Consider the following 18,650-nt stretch of genomic DNA (forward strand, 5'->3'; position numbering starts at 1 on the left):
AGAACCTCTGAGGGAAAGCCCCTCCTTCACACAAACCAACTGATACTTTGCAAAGGAGGATTGTTGATTTTTCTCTGATCCCACTCAGCTTTCGCATTCAGAAGCCTCGCACCAGGGAAGTTCAATTGGAATAGCAATTCATGTTCTCATTGCAGTGAAGACACCGACGTTCATCATCATGTAAAATGGGAAGAAGAATAGCACCACGGGAGGGGTACCGTGGAACCCAGCGGTTCTGAGTTTCCATTCTGGCAGCGTCATTTCCCAGCTGTGGAGCTCCAAGCATGTTCCTGCAACGTCAGCTTCCTCGACTGTAAAATAGGAGTAGGAATGTAACACAGTACAAACCTAATGAGGGTTTACTTTGTGCCACAGGTTGTTCTGAGCACTGTAGATTCCATCAACTCTTTATCCTCACAACAATCCTCGAAGTAGCTGTTATCATCCCCACCGCACAGATGAAAGGCTGAGGTAGAGATCCTTCTAGTAACTTACCGGAGGTTGCGCACACCGCAAGGTTCTGTGGCTCCAGATTCAAGGCATTGACCCCTTCAGCGAGGTACACTAAATTCAAGAAAGTGCCCAACACGGCACAGCAAACTAGTAAAACGTGGCCAAGCAGTAGCTAGGATTTTTCTTATAAAGGGACAGTTAATGCTTCGGTATGAGTTACATTCTGTGGGTTTTCATATACTCCTTTTCCTGCTTTCATTCCCAGCAATTAAAACTATAAACTTCAGATGTACTGTCGATGTTCACTGTTCTGAATCTCTCTACATGGGCTCAAATTAAAGGGAAAGAGAAAATGCCAGATATAATTCCAGAAAGCACAAGACTGTTGCAACCTTGCCAGTCGTTACTACAAATACAGAAATGTTCGCCCACTCTCTTCATTTGATTTTTGTTTCATCTATTTTCCTCTGTCCACGTGTCCAGGAAGATTTCTTTTCACATATTTAGCTATTATTTACTACCAGTGATGATCTGCTTTCCTCCGTACCCAGAAATAGTTTATAATCAGGCTGACATTTCTTGTGCATCTACTTTCTGCCATTCTCCGTACTTATACCCCACAAGAATCACTCATGTAATCCCCACAATGACCCTGTGCGAGAAGAACCATTCTTGGCCCTGCCCTGTTTTCCAGGACACCAGAAGGTTAATTAAGTATCTTGCCCAGCATCTCAGAGTAACCGTTGGAAATAGAACAGGACTGTTAACAATTATAGACTAATGAACCCTCTCTATCTGTAGCCTTGGCCATGCTTCCCATTTATGTCAATTTTTGTCATGAATATGTTAATATATTATTTCAAGAAGGTTGAGAGCACTGCCCAGGACAGTGAATAACAGCTGGATCATCCACACAACAGTGGAGCTGACCAGGTTGGCCTCGGGGCTGAGGCCCTTACCAGCCATTCAACTACTGCCATGGCCTCTGTCCCAGTCCAAGCAACATCCTCTCCCTCCCTGACCTGCACCATGGCAACCGTGTCCTCGCCGATCTCCCTGCTTTCTCTCTTGCCCCTTTCATGCACAGTGTCCTATCCACCCATCAGCCACGGGGACCATCTTCGATAGAAATATAATTGTGTCTCTACCCTCCTAAAAACACTTCCCCAATTTCCCATCCTGACTTAGAATGAATGTATTAATGATCCGATTTACCCATTTAAAAGGTCACTCTGTGTGCTGTGTAGTGAGTGGAATAGGGACAAGAGTGAAGCAGGGAAGCCAGGTGAAGTAAGGATTTGGAAGTTGTCCAGTTGGTTTCTATAGCAGGTAAAGCCAGCTTTGGAACTTGAGTATTTGAATGTTTTTGAGTATGACCAGATCTCTCCTCACTTAGTTGGTCCACTGGAGCCTGAAAGCAAACGTCACTTCCTTGATCAGTGCCAGTTGAGCACGCAGCAATCCATAAGGCCAAGGCAGTAATTCACACGAATGAATTAGTAACACTGCTCATAAAATCTCCAGATAGCTTGGAGTCGTGCCTCTATGGTTCTCTCCTTTTATTTCATTTGTCTGTTATCAAGATTAATTTCCATCAACAGAAGAGCATTTGGGAAAGGAGGAGAGGTATAGAGAGGACTTCCTATGTTGACTTCAAACTTCTTCTGTGTAATATCCCTGCATTTGATAGAATCGCAGCAAAGAAAGTTGGGAGGCGGAGTGTTTCCCAACTGAGACTTGACAGGAGGCGAAGGAGCTGTAGTTGTAGGATTTAGCGGTTTTTTTCCCCTTTCTTGTGCAGCACCTGGCAGGAGTTTCTCTACCTAATAGACTTTTAGCACATACAAGAATTAAGTCACAATGGAACATTTTCCAAGGGGCTTTCTGGAATCAATCAACGAATCTAAGTGAAATGTGATGAGGGACCACAATTCTTTCTGCAAGTGGAAGTGAAACTTGCCTGCTGTTCCTTTTCCTCAATCACACAGCTCCAAAATCTGCTTTCTGTTTCTGAGCTGTGTGCATTTCCTTGTTTATGACTACCAACCTTCATGGCCAAGTGAATTAAGCAGTGCAGTCACTCAAGCATTAATGCAACTCTGGTCTTTTTCTTTTTCCTTAGGTATTTATGGGCCATCGGTAAGAATGTCTGGAAGAGATGGAAGAAAAGGTTTTTTGTACTGGTCCAGGTAACTTTTCAATCTGTCCATCTTAAGAGCCATCAGGATTAAAGATTTGATAGGATTAATTAATATTTTTTATTTGAGGTATAACTTACCTAAAGCACACAATGCTCAAGCATTTAGCTCAGTGAATTTTTACACGTAAGCATGTAAACCCCATTTGAGAGGGAGGTAGACATTTCTCGTACCCACAGTACTCCCTTGTACTCCTTTTCCCTATTCTTGTATCATTTTAAATTTTAAAAAATTAAAGGATCATTATTTTAAAATTCTAAGAATACAGGAGTACATCAGAAAAGTAGGAGGAGTGAACGGCCATGCTGCCAGTGATGGAGGACTCCAGGGAAGTAGCAAGCATGTGCTGGTTAGGGCACTAGGAGCACCGACATTGTTTTAGAAGAATTTACTATTCTTAAAAGTACTGAGATATTCATTATGAGAAAAGTCAAAATTTACTTGGACTTTTGACACCTGTTTTACTCTAGTATGTTTGATACTGAATTCCCTGTGGGGGAGCACTCCACTCTTCTTGATGTGTTGGGCTTCCAAAACTCTTAAGTGACCTCCGATAACTATGTTTAACAGTCTGGAATGTATCTTTCCAGATAGGCGCTATATACATATATAAAGCAAGCTGCAAACTCTGTGTTGCTCTGCAGCTCGCTTTTTGGTTGTTTTAATCATAAATCATGGTAGACATTTTGCCATGTTTGCATATATATAGCTCAAGCTCAAAAACATGTAGAATTTTACTTTTTGAAGGACTTGTGGGCTTCCCCAGTTGGGACTATTATTAACCATGCAGCAAGGAACATCTATCTATATAAAGATATAGATGTAAATGCAGATATTGGTATTAATAATACATAAGTAATATATAAGTAGTACCTTTGCTCTCTTGTCTATTTTAGAAAAAAATTCCAGAAATAGTGATATTTTTGTCCTTGAGAATCTACGCTGCCTTTTTAAATTTTGGTTCATTTGCTTCTTGCATCAGGATTTTTCAGTTTACAAGGAAATTTGCCAATGCCTCTTTTTAATGTCCAGACTCCACCAAAGCATATAAACTGTAAGTTAGTTTACAAAAAAATTAACACATGCTGTATTTTGGAAGATGCCACAAAGTGAGTCAACATATAGTTTAGGGACTAACATTGTTCATTGGGTTACTGTGTTAGTTTTAAGCATTGACTAGTATTTAGAGCAATTCCAATTCTAAACTTCATTATAAAGCAGCTGCCTTTTAGGTCTAATGGCCTTGAGAGTTCTTCCAACCCTGAACTTCTAAGACTAGACTTTCTATAGATCTAGTCAAGTTTCTGCTGTGCCACTAAGGCAAAATACATCTCTCTGGCTAAAAGAAAGAGGTTATCTTTGCTTTCATGATTGCTGCAGGGTACAACAAAACCTTAGAATAAATGAGCCCAAGGAAAACTTTGGAATTGTGCCCAGCCTGCCAAATAATCCACGGGTGGCAACAGAAGACATTTCATCTACCGAAACATTTCCTCAAACTATCCCCTGACCAATATTTATTGAGTACCTAATTTGTGTAGGACACATTGGTAGGTCATAGAGAACTATGAGGCCTGATCTCTCACTTCCAGAAGAGTATCCGTTAGAGTGCATTGTATATACAAATAGCAGAAACAGACCCAAGCAAACTAAGGTATTAATGATAATATATTAGAAGGCTCTTGAGTAGTTTGTAGGATTGTTGCAAAAGCTGAATGACCCGTCCTTACTACAGGACTCAGAGTAGGTTCCAGAAATCCAGGTGGAGGGAACCATGGCCAGTGTCACTAATGTGGTCATAAGACAAAATTGGCTCTACCTTCTATCCTTGCATCTCCACTTGAGGGCCAAATACGAGGGAGAGATCAGTTCATCTTGGGTCACACACCCAACTATTAGCAGGGGCAGACCATGGCACTTTGATTAGCAGTCCCACTGTCTGTCTCTCCAGTGCAAAATCAAGATGCCATTACCAGAAAAAGAAATGGGTGCTGGGAAGGTGAAAACAGCTGATGTCCCCTCTAAAGAGAGTGTATTATAAACAGAGAGACAAAATGCATCCAAAGAGGTAGTGCGGGATTATGCATGTTTCTCCTCCTTCAGTGCTTCTCACTGGGCATAGCCGCCTTTCTTAGAATCTGTTATGAATTGACCTGGCCTCTCCCAGTAGGCTACATGCAGTTGCAGGGCCATTTAGGTTTCTGATTCATCTTTGTGTCCTTCCCTCTTTTGCCCACCACACACATACACATCCTCTAGCTCGGTACCTGGCACAGGCATCCAGGCAATGTTTGGTGGAAGGAAGAAAGAAAAAGAAGAGAGAGAGGAAGGGCCCAGACTGGGCTTCAAGTGGTTCTGAGAAAGGAAAGATCATATAGCCTGGAGAGTGGCTGGTGACAGCTTCCCAGAGGAAGTGGGACAAGTAGCCCTCTCACCTTGGCATGGAGTCTCCCTCCCAGTCTGAGGTACCCAGCTATTACTCCACTGGACACAGGACTTTGCTCTGAAAATCTTTGAAATAACAAAGTACTTAGGAGAAATAGTTGACCTCCTACTTTGTAAGCAACTTCAGGGAGAAAAAAAAAAACTTTTCAGGAAAAAAGCAGGAGGAAATGTGCCAAAAATATTAGCGAAGCCATGTCTGTATGATATGTACTGAACTGAAAAGGAGAGAATGATTGTTTTAGGCAGCACAACCAGAACACCGACATTTCAGGGCCTTTGCACTGAACATTCTACCTCAAGAAGGTATGAATTGCACAGTTGCTAAAAAGCAAGTTCTGTGCTCACTTGTGAAAATCAGCAAAAGGCACCTGTAGCCTATCTAAAACTCAGCACCTGTCCTAGAGGGCAGGAGAGAACAATTTCAGGATTTCAATATGTGTCATTTACATGAGATTCTCAGAACTTGCAATAGCCATGAGGTGTGTTGGGGACATTGATCCTCCAAATTTAACCTTCTGTTTCAACTTAAATCAGATTACTCCCTTAACAATCTCTGTGGCCTTCAGAGGTGTCAGGACAGCCCACTGTCACAAGTCCCTGCTCACCACAACAATGTCTAAAAGCAGTTTGGTTCTTGCTAGAAAATACTGCATTATTTTTGGATTCTTCCCACTTTTTCTTCTCCATTGTTTAAATGATCACCTTTACAGGTGCTTTATCATGATGACAACAAAAACCTCACCCCCTTTGAAACAACCCCAGTGCCATCATAGTTGCAAGAGTGAAGGTGAAGGTCACAATTCTGGCCCAGCTCAGGGGAAGCAAGACCTATCAGGCTGCTTGAAGAGAAGGATGCCAGAATGAGCAGTTACAATCAACGCCTAACAGATGCCCAGGGTTGATTCCGGTCAGATGTACAAACAAGCGCCAGTTCCTTTTTAGCCACCAAGCCCTTCCAGTGAAACTCAAAATGCAAAAGTGATACCAGGAGAAGCACTTTGGCCAAATGCAGGGAAGGGTGAAGGAGCTGGGCAGGGAAGCAGGTCCCCTCAGCATACCTCCCACTCCCCAGGCAGCCTTGGAGAAAGCTCTGCAGAGGCTAGTGTGCAAACCACACGTAAGAAACATCTCTACCCAAGTGACTTCCTGAATGTTTATTCCTTTCTCCTCAGATTTAGGTCTTGGAAAGCGTTTTTATAGAGAGTTTGCAACACAAAATTTCCAACACAATTATGAATCTCATTAGATTTAATACAATGAAAATAGATTGAAAAACCTAAGAGGAAGAGAACACAGCCAACACCAGTCTCCTCAAAATCATCTCTCCTCCACTCCCCAGTTCTCCCCCTCCACTGCACACACAGACAAGCACACAGAATCTACATTTTTGTCTGGAATGCAGAGCTATTAAAATTCTCCCTAAGTGAGATTTCCTTTTAGTGCTACTACCTTGGGGGAACCAACGGATAGATTGTAAATGGACTTCCTACTAGTCAGGGACAAAGGACATCCTCAGTGGGGTTTAGAACCAAAGCAGCGATACCCATTTTTAAGGACTGGGGCTAAAATCATTATGGATGTGGCTGGAGGCTACCCCTCTCCCCCGCCCCCATCCTCGCCACCAAGTTGGAAGAAATGAGGCAGTTACCGGGTATTTCTGTGCCAGATACTTAAGTGTTCCTAGTATAGGCCTGAACCACCTGTACTGGGTGGTATTTAAAATCCGCATCCCCCGCAATAAATAAATAAATAAATAAATAAATAAATAAATAAATAAAATCCACATCCCAAGGCACCATCCAGAAGATTCTGTTGCAATAGGTCTGGCATGAAGCCGAGGAATCTATATGTTTTACAAGCACACTGGGAGATACGCAGGTTTTCCAGACACTATCTTTAGAGAGACATTGCCTCAGTGGCCATTGTCCTTTTTAAGGTAAAGGTTTCCATCCTCTTTAGACCATACCTTCTCAGAGTTTATGCCTTCCCCTCCCTTGGGGAAGCTGAGCCACAGAGTAGCTATACAGATGATTATATGCAAGTAACATGACAAAGCTTCCTCAGCCATGTTCCTTTAAATTCCAGTAAATCCCCTCAAAACATGGTTGCAAACTCTAACCCAGGGATTAAGGGGAAATGGGTCCTCAGCGCCCCAAATCAAGAAATTGCTGATAAATTCATTCTAAACCTTACATACCATGGGAAGGACCAAACGCACTGATTATCATTGTTAGGAACTCTGACCAAACCAATGCTAATGATGAAGGTGCCGATTCCGTGCAGCTCTACTTAGAGCTCCCCAACTTGGGTGTGTAAGAGGAAGAATGGAAGCAGCAACTCATCATCCAGACCAAGCTAGAAAGTCTCATTACTATGATCTTTTTATCTTTAAATATCTTTACTCAATAAATTTAATTTTGTTTCATTTAAAAAATAAATAAACATTTTTACTCTATGCCCAAAAGACTTCTGGTTAAAATCAGCTTTTGGTGGTCCTCAGCCAAAGTATTTCTGAGCCATTTTTTTCCCTTTTAGAACCATACAAGCCATAATATTCTGTGGCTCTTCTAATAATTATAATAATTGCTTGTATTTATACAGTCTCTTAGACTTTATAAAGTGTTCATCAAGTTGGTCTTTACAACCTTTCTGCACTACAGTGAGGGCAAGTCTCATCCTATTTCATATTTGAAGAAAGCGAGGCTCTGAGTGGTTAATTGACTTGCCCATGTTCAACTGCTAATAGGCAGCCAATGTGAAACCTAACGTAGGTCTTCTGACTCCAAAGGCTTTCCATGATTCCAAGCACTCAGGCAGGACCAGTCCCCAAGGAGATTTATGCATATACAACGTTCTAGAACTCAATTACCTTGCATTAGATAGGACCGATATGGTTCCTAAATCCATACCCTACTCTCCACAGATAATGTAAAGACTCTGACTGCTCCAGCTTTCAGAAAAGTCACTAAATCTGAATAAAATATTGTCAGATAATGTAAAATGCCTTGGAATATAGCAGTTGTCACCCGGGAAACCATATTAAAATAACTTAAACACACCCCCCCAAATGAATTGTAAAACATGTAAGTAGTTGAGTGATTTATAACTCTCTGAATGAATGTCTATTTTTCCCATCCAAATTTACAACTGCCTTAAAGGGCATTTCTATTCATATTCTGGTTGCAAATGACAACAATCAACCCAAACTAGCATAAGTTTTAAAAGGGAACGAACTGTGTTGGTTAGTTAATTAAATTAGCAGTTGAATAAAGAGTCGTCTGGCATGGAAGTCCAGGTCTCAACCATAGCCATCAAGACATTGACTTTCTACCAATACATCTCTTGACTGTGCTCTCTAATGAGTTGGCATCACCCTCAAGCAGCATCTCTCCATGCTGCAGAAGGTCAAGATTTGACCCAACAGGACAGGTCAAGATTTACAACAGTTTATCAGCCCTGGAGGAAAGAAAGCTTTTCATTCTCAGTAGATCAAGCACATTCCCTGATTGAGGTTTCGTAGGTCTTAGGTGGTCATGTGCCCATTCCTGTACCCATCACTGCAGCCAAGGAGATGTCATGTTGATTGGTTAGGCCTGGGCCACATGTCCCACCCACCCTGGCTCCAGCACAAGGCTCAGTTAGCCCTACAGAAATTATAGAATGTGCTGAAAGTGGGGAAAGCTAGTGACTGAGGTTCAGAAGCAAGTTTCGCTTCATAAGGAGTGATGGTAAAGGCAAAGAGAGGAAATTTAGAAAAATACACTCTATCATTATTGTATGTACAAGTACTTCAATCTTCCAGGAGTGGTGGGAGGAAGGAGAAGGGAGAGTCAGGGGACCAGACCCTTTTATTTTTTGATCCAGGCCGTAGTTGTTAAATATAATTGAAAGTCAAGGACAGCCTGTAAGTTTCTGGACAGTTCCTATATGTTAAAACAATGGCTCCCAAGCTTTAGTGTGTTTTAAGAAATATTTAGAGCAATTATAAAAAATACCAGTCCTTGAGACTTCACCCTGACCTGAGATTTTGCTGTTCTGATTTACAGAATTTGCACATTTATAACCTTTCCCCATCCTCCCATACATATTACATACAATCTAATGAAAATGAGCTCAGTCCACTCTTTAAGAAACGCTATTAATAAACCTTTTCCTAGTTTAAATAGTGTCTGAAAATAAGCTGAGGATGCCTTGTGTATGGGAGGTCCAGTCACATTGAAGCCTATACCTTCAGAAGTCTCAACAGCCCATCCGATCCCATGATTCCATATGAAGGTACTGCCAGCTGAACACCCCAAATATGTAAACACTGCAGTCCTTACACCCTTCTCCCCAAAGGGCACTTTCAGATGTCTGCTGGTCATTTGAGATCACAAGATCTCTGTTCTCTGTTGCTCTAGGCCAGCCTCCCTGGCAGCAGTGGCCAACTCTCTGACTTCTGACATGTACTCTAGGTTCTTCTCTGTCATCATTACAATAGTGCTCACCATATCATGAACTTATTATTCAAATACAGTTTCAAGAGATTTTACTGTGGCAGAGAAACTTTCATTTCATTCACTTAGTAATGTCTTGTAGAAGCTTAAAAAAAAAAAAATCAAAAAAAGTTCCCAAACCTTTTGCTATTCCCGCACCCTTCAAGCACTCCAGAAAGACTGAGGTTCCCCCCTGAAATTTTCAATAATTAGAATATTTTTTCCCTGCCTTCATTTCCTAAAGAAAGTCACCAAATCCCCAATTAAAATGCTTATGAGCTAGTTTTTGCTCCCCACTTTGTCAGGACAACTTCCACCATATTACCAGGAGAGGGCAGCAGAGTACAGCGCTCCAGGAAGCAAGCACCTGAACTAGAAAGAAAAACCAAAAAGCCCAAAGCATGTAGCAATAGTAAATGGATGAATTTTGAAATAACACCCTTCTATTGTGATATTTTTCCGATCTCAAGTTAGTTTCTGCAACTCTCTGGCTAATCATCCCATTAACAAACTACACCATCACTCGTGTTGCCAGAGACAGGTAAAAATCACCACAGAAACATTCCAGCAATATGTATGATCACTGTCATAATAGATACCTGGGAGACCAGTCATTCAGACCAGTATGAGTTGGAAAGGCCTGGTGCTGTGCTTGGAATAACATACGTAAATTTTGAAGGAAAAAAAAAACCCTTTTTATTAGACTATAACATACTTGACTTTCCAGAACCAATCAGACTCAATTAGCAAATGCCCTTTATATGGTAGATTTTGCTTATAAGGAGGGAAATAGAACCAAGATGTATGACTCCCTAGGCTTACCTCCAAAGGACTTAAAATCCAGTAGGCAAATATACCCACCCAACTACCTATATTAGAATGCTAGTGCTAAATGCAAGGAAGCTGCTTATTTAAATGCGTATGTTGAGCATTTGCTATGGGATTGTCGCACATGGTGCATAAAACCCTTTATTGCTCAGTTAATTGCCCAGCAAGAGTAAGATGCAAGTAAAATACAGACTAGTACACTGAGACTTAGGTGGGAGCTTATCTGAGCTAAGACCCCTGGCCAATGTGACCTCCGTACTTGCACTCCTAACCCTCCTTTTTAGAAGAAGAGGATGCTTTTGGTTATTCTGCTTATTACAAATAATAGCACATGCCCACTTATGGCAATGCTCTTCGTGATGGGGCCTTACATTTCCTCTGAAGTCCCTCAAGACTTTGCACTACAAGGAGTGGGTTCTGCAGATTATGCATTATGAAGAAAGTTGTCACCAGGAACCAACAGAGGGCAGCAGTAGATACACCATTCTCCTTTATCTGCCGTTAGGACCTGCCGGCCCCAGGCCACCCGGCAGGAGATGGGTGTAGGGCTTTAGAGCACCAATTTCTCATTGCCATTAAAAAAAAAAAAAAAAAAAAAAAAAAAAAAAAAAAAAGATCTCACCATGAAGGAGGCTAAAAATGTCCCCAGCAGGGATCAAAGTTCACTTGGAAATGTCTCTCTTAATAAAGGGAACTAAGAGATAAGGGATGTGGCACTCCTTCTCCAAGACATTTGACATTGTAGATGGTAAATATGCCCACAAGCTTTTAGCCCAGACCCTGAAGGATGCTCACTCTCCTACAGACTCCTTGCAGATGAGCCAGATGTAAAAATGCTAAGTATCCATGCCGGGTCTGCACACACTGTGGCGACAGGGTCCCCAAGGCCGGCCTGCAGCTGTGGAGCACCCGCCCAACACTGGCATGGATGCCAGTGTTGGTAGTGAAGACGGGACAGTTACAACAGCCATGCCATCAGGAGCTGAGGATGGCTCTACAGTGACTGGCACCTAGCGATCGAGCACTCATTGCTTGTGACAGCATGTCACCCCTGCATTTGTCTGAGATGCAAGACTTTTCAAAGCAACCAAAAGCACTCCTTCCATAGGAGAAGGGAGAGGGGAAACAAGAATTGGCATGCAAAAACTAAATGGTAACAAAAAATAGTCGGGACATTTATAAATGAGTGTCTGGTCCCTAATTGTTTTCCAAAAGGCCTGTGTGAACATGGTCATCTCAGCCAGGGCCATGGTAATGTTAGATAAAACCTATCATCAAACTGCCACAATTTAACCCTTTTTTAAAAGATTTTTTATTTATTTATTCATGAGAGACATAGAGAGGCAGATATAGGCAGAGGAAGAAGCAGGCTCCTGGCAGGGAGCCTCATGTGGGACTTGATCCCAGGACCTCGGGATCACGTCCTGAGTTGAAGGCAGATGCTCACTGCTGAGCCACCCAGGCATCTCAATTTAACCCATTTTGACCTACAAAAATGGCAATCTCCTATGACTTAGCCAATTAAAATAACAAACAGCAATATAATGGCCACTAACTTTTATCAAGCACCTAACTTAGTGCCTGGAACAAATTCCAAGTGCATTCCACATGTGAACTCATTCAGCTCATAAGCCAGTGAGGAGGTAAGCTCTCAGTCCACATAGTCCACATACGTGGTAACAAAGGACCAGAGAGGCTAAGTAACATGCACTAAGTCTCAGAGCCAGGAGGTAGCAAAACTCACTTGGAACCCAGCTACCAAGTTCTGGGCCTCAGGGACCACAACATGATTGACCGGGAAGGGTTTCTTCAGGGAAGATGGGCCCAGGGAGCCACCTTACAATCTGTGTCTTTCCTTCCCCAGGTCAGTCAATACACATTTGCCATGTGTAGTTATCGGGAGAAAAAAGCGGAGCCTCAGGAACTTCTCCAACTGGATGGCTACACTGTGGACTACACCGACCCCCAGCCAGGTACCCACCCACCCTCTAGGCTATGAACCCCAGAACTCTCCCTGGACATGAACCAGGTCAACTAATATTTCCTGGGCACTTCCTGCATGTTAGGCACTCAAGCCACATTCCCAGGCTTCGCGGGTGACCGGGACGGCCACAGTCCCTGGGCTGACGGAGTTTCCATCCTGGTTGAGTGAATGCCATGCCATTCAAGGGCTTTGATTTTACTCAAGGGATCTTTATAAATCCAGAAAGGAAACATAATACATTTTTCTTTCACATAACCCTGCCCACATCACATATGTACTCCACCTAAAATGCTAAAAAAGAAATTACTGCTGGGGGAGTCTTACATGTACACTAAGGACTGCATGTACGTGTGTATGTTAGTGTGTGTGCTTTACACCTGTGATGTGTGGGCTTGGCGGGTGTTGTGTCTCCATGTCTAAATGAGCCTGTCCTGTATCTGCTAACTACAATCCAAGGTTAGCTGATGGCACTTGAAAAGAAAACTCTCCCTAAATTCTTCTTTCCTAAGTAGACACCAATCCACAAGCATAGACATCCAAGCTCCTCAGCCTTATGTAACTAAAAGAACCACACAAATGGTAGTATTTCTCATAAGTTCTACATCCTGCCCCCTCACACCTCTTCCCCCCACCCATTTTATCTTTTTCCCGGGAAAAAAAAATGAATAAAAATCAGCCTCAAAGAACCTTCAAAATGGGGAGGGGGGGTGCGAAATCTTTTCAGCATATTAATGAACAACAAGCACCAACAGCCCTCTCCCAGAGAAGTTTATTTTTATGCCAAATCTGCACAAGGGAAGCATTTCCAACCATACTGCATTATTTGGCCCAAAACCTTTTTTCTACTCCCATATTGCTCTTCCACATGCAACAAAATACACATAAAAGAAAAACAGAGTTTGAGAAAAGATGGAATGTTAACCTGAAAAGGTGTGGCAGGGAAGGCCTGAGGCCCAGTCCGCTTAGGAAAATTAGCCCCTTCAGAGTCCCAGCCCTGAGTGGTGTGGACTCGTCCCCACACCTCCCCCTGGGTAATCTGCCTCCAGCCCAAGCATGATACAGAGCTGACCACAGAAGGCGAGAATTAAAGGCTCCGCCTGGAAATCCTTCATAATAAGTAGAGCCTACAAGTTTGAAACAATTTCACGCAATATCTCATTGAAAGGATGTGGCTCCTGCATTAAGAAACCGGCCCTCACAGGTTTCTGCAATAGTTTGCATTCTTTTCAGACCATTGAGTTCCTTTCAGAAAAATAGATTCCAACTTTCCCAAGACCAGCATTTTAAAGCGGGGGGGGGGGGGGGGGGGCAAAAGGCCCCAGGTGCGTAGGATATGCCATAGCATCTTCTGGTGGTAATTGCTTCTAAGCCAGTTCCCAGGCCCCTTGCCCCAACATGATTGCATTTGGACCTTACCACAATCCCACCAAAGAGACCAGGATCCTCTTCCCATTTTGAAAAGAAAGAAAAGGAGCTGGAACCCGGGGTCTAGCCCACGTCATTCTTTGGCACTTGCAGTAAACCACAGCTACGTGTACTGCTACTGCAAAGCTAGAATTGTTATTTTATCGTAGGAAAACAGATCTCTCTTCCCACAACGGGGAGGGCAGGAGCCGAGAGAAAGCTGTTCTATATACATACAAAAGTTAATTGTGCACATATATTATCAAAGCTTCTTTTTTTTTTCTACATTGGTCCCATGGGATATAACTTATAAATTCCTTTACCAAGGATGCACATGGAAAGTAAGTTGTTTATGTTCTGGAGAATGATAAGCAACTTCTTTTCCGTTCTTCCATGTGCCAAGTCCTATTTATCTCCAAATGTTTGATTGAAAATGGAGATTGCAATACTCCCAATGTCCTAAGAAGTCTAACTCAGAATTTTTAGAGTCCTTGAACTCCCGGGCCCCGCTCCTAACCCATGAACCGGAGGGGAGGAGGCCAGAATCCTTATATTTAAATAAGCACTGTCGAGGATTCCTGTGCACTGTCAAGTTTGCAAGCTGGAGATGGAAGTCATGCACAATTTAGCCACTGTCCTCAGAGATTCGAAAATCTCCTCAAGCTCTCCCTGACAGGTGAGTGTGCGAACGGGGATGGACTTCTGAGTCCCTCCGGTTCCTGCTGCGCTGGGCTTGGCGCAGTTGTCGGTGGAGCCCACAGGTGGAGATTGTTTATGGGGAGGCAGCCTTGTAGGCGTGTGTGTTCTTGCCTTTGTGGCGGCCTCGGATCTAGATGGGCACCCAGACACCAGCCTGTGTGCCAAATCAACTCTACCTGTTTAGGATCTTTGAAATACTACTTCGACGAATTGGTAAATAATTGTATGTGAATTTTACATACAGGCTATGCATCTTGAGCTTAAAATGAGAATGCTTCACCTTGAGTTTCCCCGGGGGTGGTTAAGAGAGTATACAGTGATCTCTCAAGTCCTATTAGATTAAGTAATTCAGTCCAAATAAAAGGATATTCAGAATAATTCAACGGCACAGTTTACGCAACTACACTTAGCCCTGGACAACGTTACCCTTGTAAATAGACTGTGGCCGTCCAAGCAGCTTTGCTGGAACAGCCGTCCCCCCCGCCCCCGCCACCTCACCCCCCCAGGGAGCTGGCCAACCTTCCCTGCCTGGTCCTTTCCCAGACGCGTCCTCTTGTTCTTGACAGGTCAGTACCTGTGGGGCTGTTTCCCCGGTTCCCCGTGAAGAGCCCCTGCACACTGTCACACGTCATGTCCCACAGACGCAGTCCCCAGGAATCGCTGCCTTGTCTAAAGCTCTGCTGCCTTGGAGCATGTGTTGTTCACTTTGCTTTCTCCTCCCTTGGGTTGCTTTCAGCGGGATTGTTCTGGTCCCCCCTTGATTTCACTGGTGTGCCTTCGGTCTCCAATGCCTTCTGAAAAAGCTCTGTGGCTCTCCGCTGCTGTCACTGCCACGGCTTCTGCTGCTTTACATAGTTCTCCTTGTGCTCCACTCGCTCCACAATTAGGCTTCATTCTGTGGTTAACAACTAGTTCTCAGAGAGCTTTTGCTGTGCGCCGGGCCATGCTATTGGGCTTTGGGCTGTACAGCACGAGGGGTGCACTAATCAGCTCTGGAGCCGGACAGGGGGGCTAGAAGCCCAGCTCCAATGCCTACAGCCCTATTCTGTGTCCATCGGCTAGTTACAGCCTTCTCGGTGATTGTTTCCTCATTTATAAAATGGGAATGATAGTACTTACTTTGTAGGGCCATTGAGAGGATCAAATAAAAATCTGAAAACTTCTTAGTTTCTTTCTACCTTTACCTCTCCACTTTCCAAAGCAACCCTGTGAACTGACCTTCCGAGAGTAGCTCCAGGAACACAGCCTCCCCATCCCCTGGGTGCAGGTCCTGGAGGGTAGGGAGTAGGGCAGGGGGAATCACCCTCCAGTGATACTGAGCCTGGCATTCACTGGACAAGCATCACAGTAGCTAATCCCAAAAGTTACCGTGAGGCTAGGCTGCAGAAGGTCTGTTGACTCACTGTTTTAGCTCCTTCATGTTCATTTTTCGGGGCTTAAAGCATTCCTCAAAGCTCTTCTTCCTTTTCCTTCCAGATTTGCCTTCTTATCATGCTACCCATTCATCTCATCAGATTTTCCTTGCTTGCTAACTGGATATCATCCTATCCAAACCACACATTTAAAAACCCTCCATAAGAAATTAGGTAAAATACTCTCTCCTAATCATAACTACCAAAAAGCTTTTGTTAAAAATGCTATAGCACTATGCCCTCCATGCGAAGAAGTAGCTGTTGATTGTTCAAGAGCCCCTGGCAATTCTAAGTGCAGAATTTCCAACACACATGCACTCTATGGGATAGACATGCCTGAATTAACATTAACAGCACAAAGGAGAAGTCTTAGCGTCACCAGAAATCTCTTCCCGATGCCAACTACCAAGCCACCTGGTGACTGGGCCTTTTTGGAGATTTGGGGGTGCTATTCACTCTGCACATTCTCCTCTCTGTATTAAACTGATAATTGGGAGGGTGATGAGCAACCTGATGGAGAAAGGAAGCTTTATTTCCAGCCAGAAGTGTACCTAAAATTATAATATTTTGGAATAGATTGACAGACACAATGTAGCTGTAGCCTGAGCCCAAAGAAGCTTCCACCTACCTCTCCCTAAATTTTAACCTTGAGAGTCACCCGTGGATAAACAATGGTCTGTAGAGCATTGATTCACTCAACAAGTATTTGCTAAATACCTACTATAAGCTATGCACTATTCCAGGCATGAGGGATACAGCAGTGAACAAAATGGACAGACATTCCTTGTCCTTATGAAGTTAAGTAAATTCTTGTCAGAAGGTGTTAAGCAAGATAAAAAAGGATGGCAACTGAGGGGTAAAGGTCAGGGAGGGACTCAATAAGAATGAGATGTTGGAGCAATGATATGAAGGAGATGATGATGTGAATCATGCAGACATCTGGAGGAAGCATATTCTAGGCACAGGAAACAGCAAGTGCAAAAGTCTCAAGGTGAGAACATGCTTGGAGTGTTCGAGGAACAGCAAGAGATGAGTGTGGCTACCGGGAAGTACGTGCACATATGCACAAAGCAGGAAGTGGGAGGAGACAAGGGTAGGAGTAGCAGTGGCTAAATCAGTGGAGCCTTGCAGGCCTTGTCAGAACCTAGACCTTTCCTCTGAGTGAAATGAGGATCGACTGGTTTTGAGCAGAGGAGTGCTCTTGCTAAACTGATTTGACTCTTTCTAAACTGATTACTTTGGCTGCCATTGGGAGTCGACTATAGAGAGTGAGGATGAAGCAGAATCTTACAGATAAGATAGGAGACCATTAAAATAGTCCATGTGAGAGGTGACCATGACTAGAATGCAAGCACTGGAGGTGGAAGAAGGGATCAAATTCTGGTATAATGCTCTGTAGGTAAAACCATCAGAATTCCATTGGAAGTGGGCAGTAAGAGGAAGTGAGAAGTCAAAAAGCACCCCAGGTCTGAGGGCTTGAGCATTTAGAGGGACGAGCTCAGCTCTACTGAGGAAGGGAGGAGTTTGGAAGAAAGACCAGGAGTTCAGTGTTAGATATGATGAGCTTGGGGTGTCTAGCAGATATCCATGCAAAGTCAAGACAACCATTAGATGTTCAGGTCTGCAGTTCACAGGAGAGGCCCAGTGTGGAGATAGAAATGTAGGGACTATTATAAGCAGATTCATGGTGTTTAAGACTGGATGGCATCACTGGGGAAGAGAAGAGGTTCAAGGACACACCAGGATGCTATGGCACTCAACAGTCAGGAGAAGGAAGAGAAGCCAGCAAGCAAGACTGACAAGTAGCAGCCAGGGAGAGAGAAGGAAATTGGGTGACCTGGAACCAAGTGAAGAAAGTGTTTCAAAGAAAATCAAATGTCAGCCCATGGATTGAATAAAATGTAGATTCTGAACTGACCTTTGGATTCAGCAATGTGGAAGTCATTGATGGCCTTGACAAGTTCCCATGGGGCAGCAGCCTGATTGGAGAAGCTTTAGGGCAGAATAGGGGGAGAAAGACTGTTGTTACTAAAAGTGTGGTCCTGGGGTATCTGGGTGGCTAAGTGATTGAGCATCTGTCTTTGGCTCAGGTCGTGATCCCAGGTCTGGGGATCAAGTCCTGCATTGGGCTCCCTGCAGGGAGCCTGCTTCTCCCTCTGCCTATGTCACTGCCTCTCTTTCTGTGTCTCTCATGAATAAATAAAATCTTTAAAAAAAAAAAAAAGGAAAGGAAAGAAAGTGTGGTCCTTAGACCAGCACCATCTGCATCCTCTGGGAGCTTGTTAGAAGTGCAGGTTCTCAGGCTTCTAACCAAGACTTACCAAATCTGCATTCCAACAAGATGCCCCTGGGATTCACAAGGGCACTAAAATTTTAAGAAGCACTGGTAGAGAGTCCTCTTATACTGTAAAGCAAACAATAATAGGACAATAGCTGAAGGGAGATGTGGGGTCGAGATGTTCTTGTGGTGGTGGTGGTGGTGGTTTGTTTTTAAAAGTGAAAAAAATAATAGTATACTTAAAGGCAGATATCTACCCCACCAGTACACAGCCTGCTTGACAATTCTGTCCCCAGCAAGACGAAGACAATGACAAGAGCCAATCTCAGGATGTCTGTTTTTAAATTACGACTTCACTCCGTGGCCAAGTGGGTATCAGAGTTCCCATTCTAGAGTCAGATTCTCCCTTCCCTGGCCCAAAGAAAGGCAGCAGAAATGGCCTTTCTCGGGGCTTGGTTCTGCTGAGAACATAGC

The 18,650-nt window shown here is 43.5% G+C and overlaps 1 protein-coding gene across 6 annotated transcripts in view; it reads left to right on the plus strand.

The window, feature by feature from the left end:
- Nucleotides 1-18,650, plus strand: part of CADPS (calcium dependent secretion activator) — a 466,408-nt gene that overhangs the window by 293,802 nt on the left and 153,956 nt on the right. For all 6 annotated transcript variants that reach the window (XM_055344208.1, XM_055344212.1, XM_055344209.1 and 3 more), the window contains exons 9-10: nucleotides 2,576-2,642; nucleotides 12,264-12,372. In XM_055344208.1, the coding sequence (XP_055200183.1) occupies nucleotides 2,576-2,642; nucleotides 12,264-12,372 (176 nt within the window). The remainder of the gene's footprint in view (nucleotides 1-2,575; nucleotides 2,643-12,263; nucleotides 12,373-18,650) is intronic.

Source organism: Nyctereutes procyonoides, unplaced genomic scaffold (assembly GCF_905146905.1).
Source record: "Nyctereutes procyonoides isolate TBG_1078 unplaced genomic scaffold, NYPRO_anot_genome, whole genome shotgun sequence".
NCBI lineage: Eukaryota > Metazoa > Chordata > Mammalia > Carnivora > Canidae > Nyctereutes > Nyctereutes procyonoides.